General features: G+C 45.3%; 1 protein-coding gene across 5 annotated transcripts in view; it reads left to right on the plus strand.

Annotated features, from left to right (window-relative positions):
• Nucleotides 1-18,898, plus strand: part of GMIP (GEM interacting protein) — a 108,791-nt gene that overhangs the window by 59,512 nt on the left and 30,381 nt on the right. For all 5 annotated transcript variants that reach the window (XM_082207891.1, XM_082207892.1, XM_082207895.1 and 2 more), the window contains 9 exons: nucleotides 1,674-1,749; nucleotides 3,369-3,432; nucleotides 5,461-5,586; nucleotides 6,175-6,239; nucleotides 7,518-7,628; nucleotides 7,825-7,905; nucleotides 11,894-12,070; nucleotides 15,093-15,230; nucleotides 18,496-18,686. In XM_082207891.1, the coding sequence (XP_082064017.1) occupies nucleotides 1,674-1,749; nucleotides 3,369-3,432; nucleotides 5,461-5,586; nucleotides 6,175-6,239; nucleotides 7,518-7,628; nucleotides 7,825-7,905; nucleotides 11,894-12,070; nucleotides 15,093-15,230; nucleotides 18,496-18,686 (1,029 nt within the window). The remainder of the gene's footprint in view (nucleotides 1-1,673; nucleotides 1,750-3,368; nucleotides 3,433-5,460; nucleotides 5,587-6,174; nucleotides 6,240-7,517; nucleotides 7,629-7,824; nucleotides 7,906-11,893; nucleotides 12,071-15,092; nucleotides 15,231-18,495; nucleotides 18,687-18,898) is intronic.

Raw genomic sequence — 18,898 nt, forward strand, 5'->3', positions numbered from 1 at the left:
TAGCATACATAAAAAAAGTTCTGTCCTTCTTTGGCACCAATTGGCCGACAATGCCCAAGAGAAAGGCCTCTGGCTTCTTAGGGAAAGTACATTTAAGTACCTTTTTCATTTCATTATATATCATTTCCCAGAAAGCCTTAATCTTTGGGCACGTCCACCAAAGGTGATAAAAGGTACCTTCAATTTCTTTACATTTCCAACACTTATTGTCAGGCAAATGGTATATTTTTGCTAGCTTGACTGGGCCTTTTACCAGCTTGATTGGTAACACAGCTGTGGCCATTCTTGGACTGGGATAACTTGACCATGTACTGGTAACCTCGTGTTTGCACTACTCTGGTGCACTCCATGGGGCTGCTCTTGGGGTTGGTCCACAGGCTGCAGCCGCTGCAGAATGCGGGAACAAACCACCGGCAGCATATAACACGCCACTTGGGGGATTTTTTTTTTCTGGCTGCCAAGCTGCTTCCAGTCCAAGTTCAAGGTGCAGGTATGAAGATATAAGCCCCTCTATAGCTCAGGACCAGGGAGCTTGAGAGACCACCTTATATCTCACCCAGCAGATGCATGCAGGAGAATTTACCCTTTCAGTGCCAAAGGTTTCCAAAGTTTTCTCTGCGGTAACTCTGGGCAGGGCTTTTTGTGTGGCTGCCCCTGCTCTGTGGAAGAGCGTTCCTGTTGAGATGCCCAATGTCGACAGGTGCCCAATATCCACACTTTCCAGAAACAAACTGAGGCTTTATAGGCTTTTCCAGTTGGCTAAATGGGTTTTTGCTTTGGTATGGTTTTAGTTTCGTTTTAAATACAACTGCTGGCACCCCCACCACCCCCAGCAACTGTTTATTGATGTTTCCATTGCACATTGTCTTGAGGTAACGCTATAGAAACTAATTGATTAATGAAGATGATGACAATAGATAATTCTGCAGCAGAGAATAATGACATCAGGAGTAATTTACTTTGGGAACAAATCAAAGGAATGCAGTTTCAATGGAAGCAGGATCAACTAAAATTGTTCTGTGGAAATGCAACCAGCCCCACACAGTTGATGCTACTGCTGGGTTTGCTTGACATTGGGGGAGAGAGAAAATCAAGGTTTCTGGAGTTTCATGCAACTTTTGTCTCTATCAAACCAGCTTGTCTGACAAGCTACTTTTGTTTATATGGACATAACTTTAGGGAATAGTTGCATTTCTTGGTGTGCTGCCATTGCAGATTTTAGAAGGAAGGCTTTCAAACTGATGAACAAGCAGCAATGGAGGACTGCTTCATGTTGCCGGAAGGCAAATACCTGTGTGTCATTGCCATCATTTGTGCATATAAGCAGGGAGCCACAATGGATTATGACTCCCTATTGAGAGCACATATGTTGTACATTTTACCAGAAAAAAATGAATTTGCCAGCGCACATCTTGCTCTGTCAGGATGAGCCCAAATACTCTGGTTTTTGGGGTGGAAAAATCCAAATGCTACCATTCTCCCAGATAAGAATCTAATAAATAAAGGAGGATATGCCACTCAGTAATGGCTCCTAAAATCTACCACTCAAGGCAGCTACACCATTCTGCATAATATTGTGTTGTATGGCCCATTTTGTGTTGTATGGTTCTGGTGGAGAACCTTTACTTCTGCTGTGTGTGTAATATTACTTGTTGGCTCTTTTGAATTTGCAGGGCAGTTGATATGTTCATTGATGATGTTAATGACAATGATAGTGGAATCTCAAACCTGCAGACAGAAAAACTACAGGTACGTTGAAATGGAGTGAAAAACTATTAGTGCATTTGTGAAAAGCTAATTTGTTCCAACAGTTCAAAAGTACAGTGGTGCCTCGCAAGACGAAAAGAATCCGTTCTGTGATTCTCTTCGTCTAGCGTTTTTTTTCCTCTTGCGAAGCAAGCCCATTGACGGATTAGCGCTATTAGCGGCTTTTAGCGGCTTATCTGCTGATCGGATCAGCTGATAAGCGGCTTAGTGGCTTAGAAAAAGGGGGGGAAGGGAAAAAAACCAGCAGGAACTCGCAAGACATTGTCGTCTTGCTAAGCAAGCCCATAGGAAATTCGTTTTGCGAAGCACCTCCAAAACGGAAAGCCCGCTAGACAAAAGGGGCATTCGTCTTGTGGGGCACCACTGTAACCAAATCCCTTCCTTTGCATGATAAACTCCCCCACAAAGTCTAATACCACAAAACTAGCCCCCTTGAGAACTTCCACCCACCACTCACTGTCCCTTGCATTAACAGGAGAGAAGGGGGCTGGCTGCCTTTCTTCCCCTCAAAAAGTCCTGTACAGCTGGAGGACAAAGTTGGAAGGCTCTCACCTTCATCTGCTTCTTTTCTGCTGCATGTGCATTTCAAAGCTCAGACCAGCACTGAAGCTGAAAGCAGGAGAAAGGGAAGATTCTGGGAGCTTGTGGGGAGGGGCTAGGGGAGAAAGTGGTCAAGAAAGAGAAAAGGTAATTGGAGAGAGTGGAAGGAAGAGAAGGGGCAGTGTACATGTGCAAAGACCCAGCAAAACAGATCCACTGGAAACGGCATAATTTTTTAAAGAAGTTTTCTCCTCCTTCCCAAATTACCATTAAATCACAAATCATATCTGTCTCATTGACAAGACTGCAAAAATCATCACAGATCCTGTGCTTTGGTCTAGAGCTGCCATGGTGTAAAATTGTGGATCCAAGGCACAGATCCTTATGGATCCCCAAATAGTGAGAAATTAGCTTAATATCACTTTTTAGCTCAAAGGGTGTGAAAGGTGTCTGAGACAACACTGCAGGATATTTCCGCTATCTTGTGAGGTTTTGGATTTTATCACTTGCCTTCTACCATCTGCATAGCTGTCAACATTTCCCTTTTTTAAAAGGGAAATTCCCTTATTCCGAATAGGATTCCTCGCAAGAAAAGGGAAAAGTTGACAGCTATGACCATCTGCTCCTTCCCAAGTTTCTGCATCAGAAGCAGATTATGTGGGTGGGTGGGTGGGTGGGTGGTCTGAGGTGCACAGTCTGCACCTCGTGCCCTTTGGCAAAATGAAGGGCTTGCCCACACTTCCACCTGCCCCATTCCTAGAAAGCACAACTGGGTTTCCCCTTGCCCTGCTGCCTTCCCCAGGAAAACTTGCTCTTTAAGTGCTAAATGGGAGCCAATGTCCACCTGGAGAAAACCTGGTTGACCTTTGTTCTGATTCAGTGTGAAGAATGGGTTTCCTCTCGAGAAAGCAATGGAGCAAACAGAAGCTGGAAGAGCCCTAAAGCACTGTAGTTGTGTTAAACAAACCAAATGAAGCTTTAAAATGGGGGGCTGTGCATTTGGGGGTTATTCGCCCATTTAAAAACATTCTCAAAAATGTTATCATCTCTTTGTTTCACAGACAGATGAAGCTTTCTATAAATGTGAAGGAAGTTCGGAAGCAGGAGAACCAGGGAACATGTCAGGTAACAGGACAAGGGAGGTTAAACAAAGGTGGCCAAATTCAGTTTGGATTGCCACTGTCATTTTACATCTGCTGCTAGGCTTGAGGACTCTTGTAAGTTTTTGGCATCATGAATGGCAGGACATCCAGGCCAGACAAAAGAAAGTCCTTCTCCACAAAATGCACAATTAATTTATGGAGTTCACCATCACACAATGTGGCGATAACCAGTAGCTTAGATGGCTTTGAAAAGGGGATCTGATGAATTCATGGAGGATGTGTCAATAAAATGATGGGTTTTTTTTAATTACTATTACAAAAGCCCACCCTCTGGTTATATTTTCACTTAACAGCATGGCTACCCACAACCTGTTGTGAGGAAACACATTCTTTGGTTGCTTCCCCCATCACTACTTCCATCTGGAAGGGGGAGGAGATTGCTGGCACTCCCTCTCCCCTTTCTCTAGTTTCAGAAATGTTTAGGGGCAGTTTAATGGCTGAATGGTGGCAACATGAGGATGACCATCCTGGGAGGCATGTGATTATGTAGGTCAGGTGTTGGAACAAACCTTGCCTTGGAAGAACTTGCTTAGGTTTTGTGATTTTTCCACCCTAAATGACAGATTCCTACTCACTGATTCATGGGATCAAAGTCACGTTTAAGCATTACTGTATTAAAGACATACGTAAAAGGGAGTCAAGCGGGTGGCGCTGTGGGTAAAACCTCAGCGCCTAGGACTTGCCGATCGCATGGTCGGCAGTTCGAATCCCCGCAGCGGGGTGCGCTCCCGTCGTTCAGTCCCAGCGCCTGCCAACCTAGCAGTTCGAAAGCACCTCCGGGTGCAAGTAGATAAATAGGTACCGCTCCGGCGGGAAGGTAAACGGCATTCCGTGTGCTGCGCTGGCTCGCCAGATGCAGCTTTGTCACGCTGGCCACGTGACCCGGAAGTGTCTGTGGACAGCGCTGGCTCCCGGCCTATAGAGTGAGATGAGCGCCCAACCCTAGAGTCTGGCAAGACTGGCCCGAACGGGCAGGGGTACCTTTATCTTTAAAAGGGAGTCAAAGAGGGAAGTGCTCTGGAATTAAGAGCAGTCACTATTAAGTATGTACACACTCTTAAAAGCCAGACATTCAGTGTGATGTCTCACACAGGTGGGGTCCTTTGCCCTCCTACAGAAGAAAGGCCTCTCATTATGAGAACTGGTCTTTTTGGCTAGGTAGCCTGGCTGAAGGACCAAGTTGCCAGGGAGAAAAATGAAACTGTAAGTTGGAGAACTCATTAGTTCCAGGACAGTAGCACAGACAGATGACAAGAAGGGCATGTCCAAAGGATGAGTCATTGGGGGATTGGTGCTCCTTAAGTATGAAAATCCCTCCCAATGTTGCTGGACACTTACAAATAAGATTTTATACCCCTGTCATTCTTTCCAGAGGTTCCTGTGATTTTGTCTGTTGTTTCTTATATTATTGAGGACCTTCTCTGTTTTGGTTGGCATCCAAAATACCAATCCATATTTCACCACCCCATTTAACTTGGATCAAGAACAACAAACCTGTTGCCAATAACACCTTTAATGATGTCTGAATAACCTATTTACAATATTAGGGCTCCATCTGGAAGTACCCAAAGAGATGAAGGTAGCAGCACTGCTAGTGAACTAGAGAAAGCCTTGTCTGGCTCAGGAGCAAGGCAAGCATCAGGAAGGCGGAAGACATGGAGCAGGTGCTGCAAGAGACACACACCCGGGGCACTTTGTTACAATGGCAGTGCATGTTACAAGGAAAGAGAAGCTACAGGGATTGAAAAGGCCAATCACCAATCAGTGGAGGAGGGGGTTAGAGTAAAGCAAGAGGCTGGTAAAGATGTTTGGTCTCCTGGAAGCCAATGGGCTTCCCGTGGTCCAATGAGCAGAGCGGCTAGACACCAAGTCTGGCTTTGACCTGACCAATGGAGACTTGTTTGCCTCCTCACGCCGCTGAGTGCTGGTGGTCAGCCACAGGGACGACTTTTGCAGCTGCTTCCTGAAACCTGCAAATTAATTTTCTCAGCTGAAGAGGCCGACGAGATGCTGATCAAGTGCACTGGTGGCGTGGAAGCAGCCCTAGGCTATGCCAAGATGTGGTGCAAATACGTCAAGGAACTCTTGACCTGGGTTGACAAACGCCTGAATTATGGTGAGGCTGGTTTTGCATTATCCATGACCTAAACAGGCCATCAGACCCTCCAAACTCTCCTATAACACAGACTCTTTTAAGTTAAAATCCAGGTGATATATTTCCACATTAGGCAGCCATAAAAAATGTCCCCACAAGCAATCCTGGCCAAAACAGCAGCAGAAGATGACATTAGAATGGGTACACAGTGTTGCGACATACAAGAGCCCCACAAGAAGCATTCGGGAATCCAGTTGGATTTATTCAGTTGCAGTCTTGCAGCATTGTAAAGCAGTCTTGGTACATTAAGGATACACAAGATACAGGTGGAATTACATTCAGGGAGAAGCCATCACCTGAAGACAACCTTGCCTCCTTATGCTAGCTGGCAAGGAATCAATTAGGCTATGCCCCATGATGCTTAGTCATCACATGCTGCTGAGTCAGCATTCCCAATAAGCACAGTGTTTAACTCCTTGATGAATCTTGCCACAAGGTAGGAGCAGCTTTCCAAAACCCCATGTTTTTGTGGCTACATAGAAAGAAGCTCTCTGCTCCGACTATATGTTTCCTTTGGAAATTCAGTCTATTGTTGTTTTCTGTTCATAGAAACTGAGTTTGCAAAGAACATCCTGAAGATTGCTGATGCTGGCAGGAGTGCCATTTTCCCACAGGTATTGTTTCCTAGTTGCTCCCTTCTGGGACTTCATTTCACAGGCTGTGTGAAATAGTTTCGGTATTGCCCTACATTGTCTGATCTGTAGGGTCTTTGCTAGTCTCTCCCATGCAGAGCCTAAATCTGTAAGGTGTGTGTGTAACCCCCCCCCCCCCCCGTTTACAGGTACCATTTTCCCAGTACATATAAAGATGAATCCACCCAGGCAAGGGCAAGTGTTCCAGGGTGCCACTTCCAATAATGCAGGCACCCCAAGGCAACTGTTGTTTTCTGGTATTATGGTCTCATCAGCTAGTTAATGGACATGACACACTTGAAAGCTAGCCTCTCCACTTGACAGAGCAAAATTAACTCTTATGTGCATTACACCATGCTATTAGCATTAATTTCATGTCTGTTTCATTCCTGCAGCTCTGAGAAGCAACCAGCATCCTCTGTATGTCAGGGATGGGCAACCTGGTACCCTCAGGTGTTGCTGGATTGGGACGCCCACCTTCCTTCACCATTGGCCATGCTGGGGGGGGGGGCTGATGAGAGTTGGAGCCCAACAACATCTGGAGCACCACACAGTTCCCTGTCCCTGTTCTATGTTGTACACTCAAACCTCTGTTCTCAAATGGCTCCGTTTTCAAATGTTTTGGCTCCCAAATGCCAAAGACCCGGAAGTAACTGTTCTGGTTTTCAAACAATTTTCAGAAGCTGAACTTCTGACACGGCTTCCGTTTTGAGTTTCCCTATTGTATTGAGGCTTCTGCTTTCAATATTTGGTTGTTGGACGTTTCAGAAGTCGAATGGTCTTCCAGAGTGGATTACATTTGACAATTGAGGTTTGACTGTATCGTAGTGCCATGACACTAGCTTCTAATATGGCTGGGCTAAGTTGCAGCTAGAACTCCTAAAGCTTGATTCTCTGCTTTCTCCTTTAAGCAGGCAGAGGGGTTGTTGCTGAAAACCACTTCTGTGTGGTATGCAGCTAGTTTTGTGGATTGGCTCTGGTGCTTCAAGAGTCTCGAAAGCCAGTTGCAGTGCTGATGTGGACACTTGCCACGTGACGTGGCTGATCCACGGGGTGAGCTGTTCTCATATGCCATTGAGCCAGCAAACGAAACCGGCAGAGCAGTGCCACATACATGAGATAGGAGGTCTTCTTTCATCGCTGTGCTAATAGGGAGACTGAGCATTCCCTGTAAGCTGGGATTTGAACCCAAACATCCTTGTTCCAGTCCCAACACTCTCAGTCCTAGAACCCATTGGCTCTGTGTTTTTGTCTTTTCAGACTTGTATGCCCTTACAGAATCTGTACACCATGACCATGGAGCATGACATCAGGGCAGGGAACTTGGCCATAGAGACGGCTGGGATTTTGCAAATGAAGGAATACTATCAGGTACAGTGTTTCTCAGCTTAGATGAGACACCATTTTACAAATGCAGCAACTAAAATATCTCTTGGGCTTGCAATCCATTCTGCTGATTTGCCCAGGTCCCTTGGTCACTCGTGGTGTCTCCTGGATGCCATAGATTTGTAAATAATGAAACCTACTGCTGGAGATCTCACTTCCTGCACCCCACCTTGCCTTGCAGCCTCTTTGGGCGAAGAGGAATGAAATTGAGAAATGGCGGAAGGAATTCAAAGATCAGTGGCAGAAGGAACAGAAAAGGATGGTAAGAGCAGATCTAGGAAAGGATCGTGGTGGTGGGGGGGAGGGAAAAAGCTGCAATCACTGGGAGGTCCCCTTTCAGGTGGGTGTGGGCCACGCAGTATTTCTCAGCTGGTTCCTGGGTAATGCATGCTGGGATTGATATGAAAGTGGAAGCTTGACGAAGTACTAGGACAGGCATAGGCAAACTCGGTCCTCCAGCTGTTTTGGGACTACAACTCCCATCATCCCTGACCACTGGTCCTGTTAGCTAGGGATGATGGGAGTTGTAGTCCCAAAACATCTGGAGGGCCAAGTTTGCCTATGCCTGGACTAGGAGCTTGTCCCAGGGCTTCCATGCAAGTTCACATCATCCCTGTAACCCCTGTGCTCAAAGAAAGACAGTCTCACCAACACTTTCAAGTCTTCTTATCTGTCATCCCTTACCCTGCAATATTTCTCCAATAGAAAAGGGGGCCTCACCCCAACTATTGGTCAAAATGTATAAAAGGGTGTTAGAAATGCAAAGAAACAGAGGGGACATGTATACACATGTGGTAGGGATGTAAGAAAGCTAAGGAATATTGGGAGAAGATATACACAGAAATTTTTAAAAATGCTAAAGTTGCCATTTCCAAAAGACCCAGAGATGTTCCTTTTGGGTATAATAGAGGCTGAGAGACCTAGGAATGTATTAAATCTTTTTCTTTATGCAACCGCTGCGGCCAGAATAGCCTATGTACAAATGTGGAAGGATAAAACAGACCAATGAAAGAGGATTGGCAGAATAAGTTAATAGAATATGTGGCGTTAGCAATATTGACTCCAAAGATAAGAAGCCAGGATGAACATACCATAAGAGACGAGTGAGAAAACTTTGGAGAATATTTAAAGAATTACAGGTGAAACTCGGAAAATTAGAATATCGTGGAAAAGTTCATTTATTTCAGTAATTCAGCTTAAAAGGTGAAACTAATATAATTGTGATGATCAACTACTCAAATCTCTTTTCTGATGAGAGCAGCTTTTGCATCTCATTTGGAAACCAAGGACCCAGAGTCTGGAGGAATAATGGGGAGGCACACAATGCCAGATGCTTGAAGTCCAGTGTAAAATTTCCACAGTCTATGTTGATTTGGGGAGCCATATCATCAGCTGGTGTTGGTCCACTGTGCTTCATTAAGTCCAGAGTCAACAGTCAACACAGCCATCTACCAGGAGATTTTGGAGCACTTCATGCTTCCTTCCACAGATGAGCTTTATGGGGATGCTGACTTCATTTTCCAGCAGGACTTTGGCACCTGCCCACACTGCCAAAAGTACCAACACCTGGTTCAATGCCCATGGGATTACTGTGCTTGATTGGCCAGCAAACTCGTCTGACCTGAACCCCATAGAGAATCTATGGGGCATTGCCAAGAGAAAGATGAGAGACATGAGACCGAGCAATGTAGTAGAGCTGAAGGCTGCTATTGAAGCATCCTGGTCTTCCATTACACCTCAGCAGTGCCACAGGCTGATAGCATCCATGCCACACCGCATTGAGGCAGTAATGGATGCAAAAGGGGCCCAAACCAAGTACTGAGTATATATGCATGCTTCTACTTCTCAGAGGTCCAATATTTGCAATCCTTGTTTTGCTGATTTCATTTAATATTCTAATTTTCTGAGATTATTAATTTGGGGTTTTCATCAGCTGTACGCCATGATCATCACAATTATAAAAAATAAAGGCTTGACATATCTTGCTTTGCATGTCATGAGTCTATCTCATATATTAGTTTCACCTTTTAAGTTAAATTACTGAAATAAATGAACTTTTTCACGATATTCTAATTTTCTGAGTTTCACCTGTATAACAGTTACATAAATCTCCAAGTAGGAATAGATATATGAATAGCAGCTAAATCAGTTAAAAGGGGTATAAAGATATGTAGCACAACTAAGAATAAAAAGGAACCCATGGAGGGTGGGGGGTGTGGGGAAGTCGAATAATGTAGAAGAATATTGTGAAAGCATAAATAAAATTTTTAAAAAGAAAATACGAATGTCCCATTCCATAATGATTATTTAACTATTTATACCCCACACATCTTACTGGGGTTGCCCCAGCACTCTGGGAAGCTTCCAACAGATATAAAAATATAATAAAACACTAAACATTAAAAAACTTCCCTTCAGTGGCTCGGGGGTTGGATAACTCCATACCCCCCAATAGTTCTCCAATGAAAATAGGGATATTCTAAGGAAAAGCGGGACATTCCAACCAGGATCAAATCAGAAACCGGGATGGCTTCTCTAAATTAGGGATGTCCCTGGAAAATAAAGACACTTGGAGGGTCTGTGATCCTTTTTCGTCCCGAGGACGGTAGCCAGAGGTGCTCTCAGAGGCATTACATGCCTTTCTCTGTCAACTTTAATTAAAAGCCATACATGGCTGACTTCCAGCAGGGCAAGGTGGCGAGTGCCACAGCTGCGCAGGGCTCCTGAGGACCGCCAGCCCCAACTGTGCTGCTTGCCTGGTCTCCATGCTGCTGCAGCTGCCATGGGGGGAGGGACTGGCCCGTCCTGTCCCAATGTCCAGATTGGACAGCATTCTGCTCACACAAGGCCTGATCCCCCAGTAGAAACAGCAAACATTGGTAACATTAAAATCACAAACCATGCCCCAGTAGAAGCTACCCTCAAAATAGGAGAAGAAGCACAAACTATCTCATCATGGTCCTTCAGCCCCATCCTAACCGCAAACCAACTAGCTAGAGAGAGTCTCTTGAAAACTCTCCAGAACTGCTTTAAGGACAATGATGTGGTTAACATTACAACCCCCTTCCTTTGGGACACAATGAAAGCGGTCAACAGAGGAGCCTTCATAAAGAAGAGGGCATCCATTTTAAAAAAAAAACCTCCTCAAAAATTGATAAATTCGAACAAGACATTACAACCCTCTCATCACACTACAAACAAACAGAAGCCAAAAAAAAACTCCTTAAACTCATAGAACAAAAAAGAAGGAAAATAAACTTTCTAGAAATCAATAAAACAATTATTAACATCCTATATTCTAAACAACGCTTTTACGAATATGGGGGGAAGAACTCCAGACTATTAGCAAACAGATGTAGGAAAAGTGTATTTAGATTGCACTGACTTCCCCTGCTTCTCCGGCTGCTCTTCTACCTCCATGTCTATTAAATGTGATTAGAAGTGCAATGTGAGCAACTCCTGTGAGGTGCTGTTTGTGCAGCTGCTGTTTCCTATGGTGTGGACGGGGGGAACCAAGCCTTATAAGCCGGTGACAAATATAGAATGAATCTGCAAGTAGTGCTGGATGGCCCCCCCTCTTGAGCTACTTCCAATGTAGCCTTTTGTTTTTACTAATTAGTTACTAGCTCACAAAAGGTTTTGCTTGCCCAGTTCCCAGAGATACCTCCTTCAGGGCTCATCCAGACTTGTGCTTCTTAAAAGACACTTTAAAAAGCATAGGTCCGAGGGTTTCTTTGCTTGTCCCCTGCTTACTAGTCATAGGTCTGAGTGGTTTTGCTCTTCACCCACCCCTTTCCCCCAGAAAATCCACTCTCTAGCCATAAATCAAAGCAAGCATTAATCTGGAGAAAACTTCATTGACATTTGCTTTGATTCAGCGGTTTTCTTTGGGGTGGGAAGCAGTGGGGCAAGGAGCCCATCGTCATTTATGACACTCTGGGGGGCTTCCAGTTGTAGGATACTTCTCCTGCTCCATCAACTGGAAGCAAATTTTACTTGCTAAGGACACTAAGCCTATAGCTATTTTCAAGCCTGATTTAGAAGGGTTACAGCCGGGAACCACACTTTAAATCCACAAAAATGTGCTTTCCCCCCCAAAGTTTATTGCAATTTGGTTTTAGCACTTTAATCAGGAAGGAAAGAAAAGCTCCCTAGATGCCTCCTAATGCAGGTCTGAGCTTCTAAATGAAAAAATGACCCAGAGCCACAGCTGGTCAGACATGCCCTTGTAACTCCTCCTTCAATTGCAGAATGATTCCAGGTCCTCGATGCAGAAGGCACGGCTCCACTATCTCCAGCGCTGCGAGGATCTGGAGAAAGCTAAAGTGCTAAGTGCCAGAGCAGAAGAAGAATGGCAGACCACTGCAGGCAGCGGCAACAAGCAACTGGAGAAGCGGCGTCGATGTCGTGATGAGCTGCAGTCAAAGGTATCAGTCTGAGATCCTAAAGCCTATGCAGTTTGTCCCTTTGTCATTTGCAATCTGGGGTCTAGTTCAGACCTCGGATTTTGGAATTCAGGTCCTCCTAACGAAGAGCCTGTAAATGTGTGGCAAAGACTCAGATGGGAAAGAGGGCCAATGACAAGTTTTTGTGGGCTACAAAACTGGGTGTGGAGGATCTCTGCATGGGAGACCAAATGACAGCAAAGCAACTCACACAGAAAGGTTGATGGCCTATTGGTCTGGTCACCCCTGGTAAGACAGGGTGTATTAGTTGGTTAAAATCTCTATTATCTTTGGTCTGTTTGTAGTCATAGCCTTTTATATACTAAACCTTTATGCTTTCCCTTATCCATTTAATGCTCCTAACCCTTCTTTTAGCTTCTTTTATATTTTTATAGTCTTTTATATATACCTTCTCTTTAGATCTCCAAAATGTTTTATAGATTTTAAATGATTGTACTCCACCCTACATCTATGACCGTAATAAACAGTTTTGTTTGCAAAGCCTAGAAGGCCCTTCAGAATATGCCAGTATTTCATAGAATCATAGAATCATAGAATCATAGAATCATAGAATCATAGAGTTGGAAGAGACCACGAGGGCCATCGAGTCCAACCCCCTGCCAAGCAGGAAACACCATCAGAGCACTCCTGACATATGGTTGTCAAGCCTCTGCTTAAAGACCTCCAAAGTAGGAGACTCCACCACACTCCTTGGCAGCAAATTCCACTGTCGAACAGCTCTTACTGTCAGGAAGTTCTTCCTAATGTTTAGGTGGAATCTTCTTTCTTGTAGTTTGGATCCATTGCTCCGTGTCCACTTCTCTGGAGCAGCAGAAAACAACCTTTCTCCCTCCTCTATTGTATTCTTTTATTAAGTGCTGTCCATGGAGGCCCAGGTCAATTATATGTCCAGGGCAGCTGTCTACCAGCTCCATCTGGTATGCGGGCTGAGACCCTCCCTGTCCGCAGACTGTCTCACCAGAGTGGTGCATGTTCTAGTTATCTCTCGCTTGGACTACTGCAATCACCTTTGAAGGTGATTTGAAAACTACAACTAATCCAGAATGTGGCAGCTAGAATGGTGACTGGGAGTAGCCACCGGGACCATATAACACAGGTCCTAAAGGATCTAGATGGGCTCCCAGTACAACAACAACAACAAATTATTTATACCCAGATATAATTTATAGATGACTGGGTTTCCCCAGCTACCGTATTTTTCGCACCATAGGACGCACCGGACAATAGGACGCACTTTGTTTTAGAGGGGGGAGAACAAGAAAAAAAATTCTCCGCCTCTCTGCCCAGCGCCCCTTCAGTGAAGCGGCAGGAGGCGCTGCACAGAGAGGCGGAGAACTTTCCCCCTCTTGTTTTCCTGCTCTAAAACAAGGTGTCGTTTAAGGTGCGTTCAGGCGGCTACCTTAGAAGCCTGGAGAGCGAGAGGGGTCAGTGTGCACAGACCCCTCTTGCTCTCCAGGCTTCAGGTTCAGGAAGCCCACCACCAGCCCCAAAGAGCAGGTCAGGGAGCAGCGGAAAGGCGCAGCGGAGAGGCTCCTGCCATAGCCGCGCGTCACCTCTCCAGCTGGGAGAGGGTTTCGGGGGGGGGCTGCTTTAGCCCCGCGAGTGCTCTCCTGGCTGGAGAGGTGACGCGCGGCTATGGCAGGAGCCTCTATAGCCGCACGTCACCTCTGCAGCCGGGAGAGGGTCGCGGGGGGCTGCTTTAGCCCCCCGCGCGCGCTCTCCCGGCTGGAGAGGTGACACGGGGCTGTAGAGGTTCCTGCCATAGCTGCGCGTCATCTCTCCAGCTGGGAGAGGGTCGCGGGGCTATGGCGTCTTCGCTCCATAGGACGCACACACATTTCCCCTTCATTTTTGAAGGGGAAAAAGTGCGTCCTATAGAGCGAAAAATACGGTACTCTGGGTGGCTATTTACATGTGCAGACTTTATATAATTCATTAGGTAACACATTTCAATGGAAAAGTCAACTCAGAAGATATACAGGTCACTCTAACAATAAGATATGCAGTTTCACTCCAGAAGAATTTTGTTTCGCCTTTCCTCTGAAGAGGAGTTTCCAAGCACAATTCAAAGTGTTAAAGCCCTAAACAGCCTTGGCCCAGTATATCTGGAGGAGCATCTCCACCCCCATTCTTCAGCCCAGACACTGAAGTCTTCCTCCGAGGGTCTTCTGCTGGTTCCTCACTGCAAGAAGTGAGGTTGCAGGGAACCAGGCAGAGGGCCTTCTCAGTAGTGGCGCCCACCCTGTTGAAGGCCCTCCCACCAGATGTCAAAGAAATAAACAACTATCTGACTTTTAGAAGACACCTGAAGGCAGAGCTGTTTAGGGAAGTTTTTTATGTTTGGTGTTTTTATTATGCTTTTATATTGGTTGGAAGCTGCCTAGAGTGGCTGGGGCAACCCAGTCAGATGGGCAGGGTACAAATAACAAAATAATAATAATAATAATAATAATAATAATAATAATAATAATAATAATAAATTATTATTATTATTATTATTATTATTATTATTATTATTATTATTATTATTATTTTGTTTGAAGATTTCAGCTTGTGTGTAACCAAAAGGTTACTGCATGTCTTTCTGGCTGCTCTCGTCAGACTTTTATCAACTACCTCCCTGAGTAACCTCTCTCAAGAAGCCAATTGCCTAATGTGGATATTGAAGGAAATTTGGGGTTTGCCCAGTGACTTTGAAACTCCAAAGGAAATTAACAAAGGGATCAGAGGAAGGCTGCAACAAACGGCGTCGTTTTTTTATGTGACAATGAACCTCAAACTAAAACTGCATGTATGATTTCAGCTTAGTTTTAAAGGAAATTTTACAAAATTTATTTTGGGTGCATAATTTGGCTTTTGTGGTAGAGGTATCTACATAGGGCACTTCCTCAGGTACCCTCAGAAATGTGTAAGTACCCCCTTCTTGCATCTCCAAGTCAGCACTTTCCATTCCTTCCCTCAGTTTTTATTTCACTGCCCACAGGTTCAGGAACTGGAAGTTGTCTATCGAAGCTGTGTCTATGATGCTAACATCCACCGGCAGGAACTGGAGAAAGTCAGGGAGAGAATCATCTCCCACATTCGCAAACTTGTGTACCAAGGAGATGAGGTGCTGAGGCGGGTAAGTCATGATCTGTGCTGAGGGAATATCCCTGGCCCTTTCCTACTCTTCTCCAGGTGCAAAGACAGAAGTGACTCAAGGAGGCCTCACCCCAATTAATTACCTACCAATTAAGGGAGGCAGGAAACTTGAGTGCAGAAGGCAGCAATTTCCATTTGTCATAACTGTTTCCATTCTGCTGCAGTTCAGTTTCCGTTAAATACTATGCTGCTTGTCTGGCTGTCCACTATTTAACGTAAATGGTTTTACAAATCTATGGTGCAACCGCATTTGGAATACTGTGTACAGTTCTGCTCTGTTGGAAGAATCTCAGAAAAGGGCAATAAAATGATCAAGGGGAGAGGGCAACTCCCCTTGAGAAAAGGTTGTGGCAGTTGGGCCTTTTTGACTTAGAGAAAAGGCAAGTAAGAGGTGACATGACAGAAGTTTATAAAATTATGCATGGCATAGAGAAAGTGGAGAGAGAAAGTTTTTCTCCCTCTCTCATAACACTAGAACTCATCAACATCCAATGAAGCTGAATATTGGAAAACAAAAGAAAGTCCTTGTTCACGCAGCACACAGTTAAACTATGGAACTCCCTCCCACAGGAGGGAGTGTTGGCTACCAACCCGGATGCCTTTAAAAGAGGATTAGACAAATCCATGGATGACAAGGCTTCTACGGCTACCAGCCCCCTGGCAATGTTCCCCCTCCCCTGTCAGAGGTCATCTGCCTCAGAACGCCTGTTGCTGGGAATCAGACAGGGCAGAGTGTTGTTGTGCCCACATCCAGCTTGCCGCAGATTTCCCACAGGCCCCTTGTTGACCCCTGGGATGCTCTAAACAGGACGCTGAATAAGATGGACCATTGGTCTGATGCAGCAAGCTGATCTTACATTATTCTACTTATTATTATTACCCTAGCCTTTGGCCTAAGGTCCCAAGGCGGGTCACAGCAGTTAAAACACAATATTAAGAAGCAGTTTAAAGCAACTTAACACCACAAAAATAAGGTGAGTCCTATGTATCCCTTTTGTTTGGCCCCCATGAAGCTGGATTCTCAGTCCTCACCTGGAACTGTCTGGAGAAGGATGGGACACAGCTCTCCAATGAGAGGCCAAGGCAGACAGGGGACGGAACAGAACTTTGGGCCTTTGTTTGGAAGGGAAAAGGGGAATTGGAAAAGGGCAGTTGAAGAAGTGAAAGGGAGAGAAAAAGCAGGAAGGAGGAGGAATAACAACATAAGTAACGGAACTAAAGAGCCAGGCAGGTCAAACACAGAGACACAATGGAAAATACTTTTGAGAGACTTGCACAGCTGCTGCAGTTGGAGAAATGCACAGGCTTGAGAGAAATGATCGGGGAAAGTAATGCTGATTATCTGTATTGCAGCAAAGGGCATTTAGGTGAATTCCTCAGAACACTCATAGACAGCATCCCATCAACGTATACGTACAGTCATACCTTGGGTTAAAGTTGCTTGAGGTTGCGCTCCGCGGTGACCCGGAAGTAACGGAACACGTTACTTCCGGGTTTCGCTGCTTGCGCATGTGCAGATGCTCAAAATGATGTCACGCGCTTGGGCAGAAGCTGCGAATCGTGACACGCAGACACACAGACACGGGTTGCGTTCGCTTCAGGATGTGAACGGGGCTCTGAAAAGGATCCCATTTGCATCCAGAGGTACCACTGTACCATGGTTTTGGCGTGTTTAGATAAATTTGCAAGTATTACCCTGTGACACTGATGATCAACACTGCTTTGCCCCTGTTGTGTATTTGAGGGCGGCGGGGGGAGAGTGAGAGACAACAGCTTGCCTATGGACACCTGTGAGCTTTGGAATTTTAATTACAGCTCCCATCATTAACCAACAGGTAAAACCTGTGTTGGATTTTGCAGTTTTCAAAAACAACAGGCACCTCCAACTGTCCGATTTCAGCATCAGTCTGAATTGCATTCTATTACTACACAGTCGGTGGAGGAACAAGAATCATTACCATTGCTTGCTATGGTTTTCAAGAACATTTAGTTTAAAGTGAGCCTAGCAACAGAATAGATTGAAAACACCTCCTGTTGGCTGACATGATTTTCACTGTTCCCTTTCTCCAGCAATCTCGATACATTTTGCAGCTTGTTCTATTTGGGTTTCAGTCTCCTTTAGTCTTCTTTTGCTAGTTGCCACAGCCAAGCCCCAAGATGAGGAAGACTTTAGAGGGGAGGACTTTGGGAGCTCGCTTGGGGGGGGGGTGGAGAACAGAAAACAGAAAGCAGCACCCAGGGAAAGAACTAGACTGAAGTGGAAAGAGAGACCATGGAAGCTGTGCTGTATGGTGTCTGGACCACCTCCGAAGTTGCAAGGGGGAAACCTCCTTGGCTGGGTGTTCAAAAGAGATGTGGACAGAAGTTGGGCTGCCTAGGAGTTGTGGGGATATGGAGATGGTGGATGGATTCAACCTCCTTCCACTTATTCATGATGTGTGTGTGACAACCGTCATCATAGATGGGGCCAGCCTCAAGGATTGGTGTCATGGGGTACTTCCTGAGGGTGCCTGTCTTTAGGAGGCCTCACTGCCCTTGGCTGGTCCTGGCCTGCCTGTGGCTGTTGGAGAGCATCTGTAGGCACAAGGAAACAGCAACACCTTCCCAGCAACACCAATGACTCAGAAGAAGCTTGCTGGTGGGGAGGAGGAACAGCTATGGCAGCCTGGCAGCTTCAAAACACCACTGAGTAGCTGAAGTGAGGTGAGAGAAAGGGAGGAATGTAAATGACATGTGCGGACACCTTGTGCAAGCTTCCACCAGATGAAAAACAAAGTAAAAGCAGGTGAACAAGAAAAGCAGGAGACAAACACACAGCAGCTGAGGAACAGAGCCCACATCTTCCTTCCCTCTAATATCATTCACCTTGCTTGTTGTAGGAATCTGATTTTGAGCCCTAACAGCTGACAGCAGAGCTCTCAAGCAAAAAAAAGAGAGTGAAACAAGCACGGAATAGCGATAAGCTTCATCAGCAGGAGGTGTGGAACGAGAGAAGTGATGCCATAATTGTGGCAGCCAATAGAAAGGTGTCTTTGGTCCTTCTCCAGGACTGCAGTTTTCAGCTAACTTTACATTACATTTAAATTTCATTTTTATGAAAACTATAATATCTAGATTTAGGGTTCTTTTTAAAATAGTTATTAATCAATTAACTGTTTAGGAGAATTTAGGAGAAATCCCAGATCTCAACTTCCAAATGACGAAAAGTCATTTATGGTCATATTGCCATATTTTGTTTCCCTAAGGTCACCTTGAGGATGTTCATGTTCCAGAAAGCCCAGGCAGAGCGAATCCCTGCAGGATACCAGAACCTGACTGAGATCTGCAAGCCCTACAAGGTTGGGGCAAAGTACCTGGAGTTCATTCAGAACCTGCAGAAAAACGAGCTTCCGATGGAGGTGTACAAATTTGAGGAGTTTATATCCTCAGGGCAGAGGTAAGGAAGCACATTTCTTACTCCTCCTCCACACCTCAAGCAATGTAATGCCGCGGACTTTGGATGTCACACCTACACATGTGTACAAAACAGAATTCCTTTGGGGCTAAAAAACAACAACTATCCATGGGAGCACAAGATGCAGAAAAATCCACAGGTTCGGGATATGCCAAAGATGCATGAGAAAGACTGCCAAATCTTTACTAGTGGCG

The sequence above is a fragment of the Podarcis vaucheri genome (genome assembly GCF_965113315.1).
Source record: "Podarcis vaucheri genome assembly, chromosome: 2".
In the NCBI taxonomy this organism is placed as follows: domain Eukaryota; kingdom Metazoa; phylum Chordata; class Lepidosauria; order Squamata; family Lacertidae; genus Podarcis; species Podarcis vaucheri.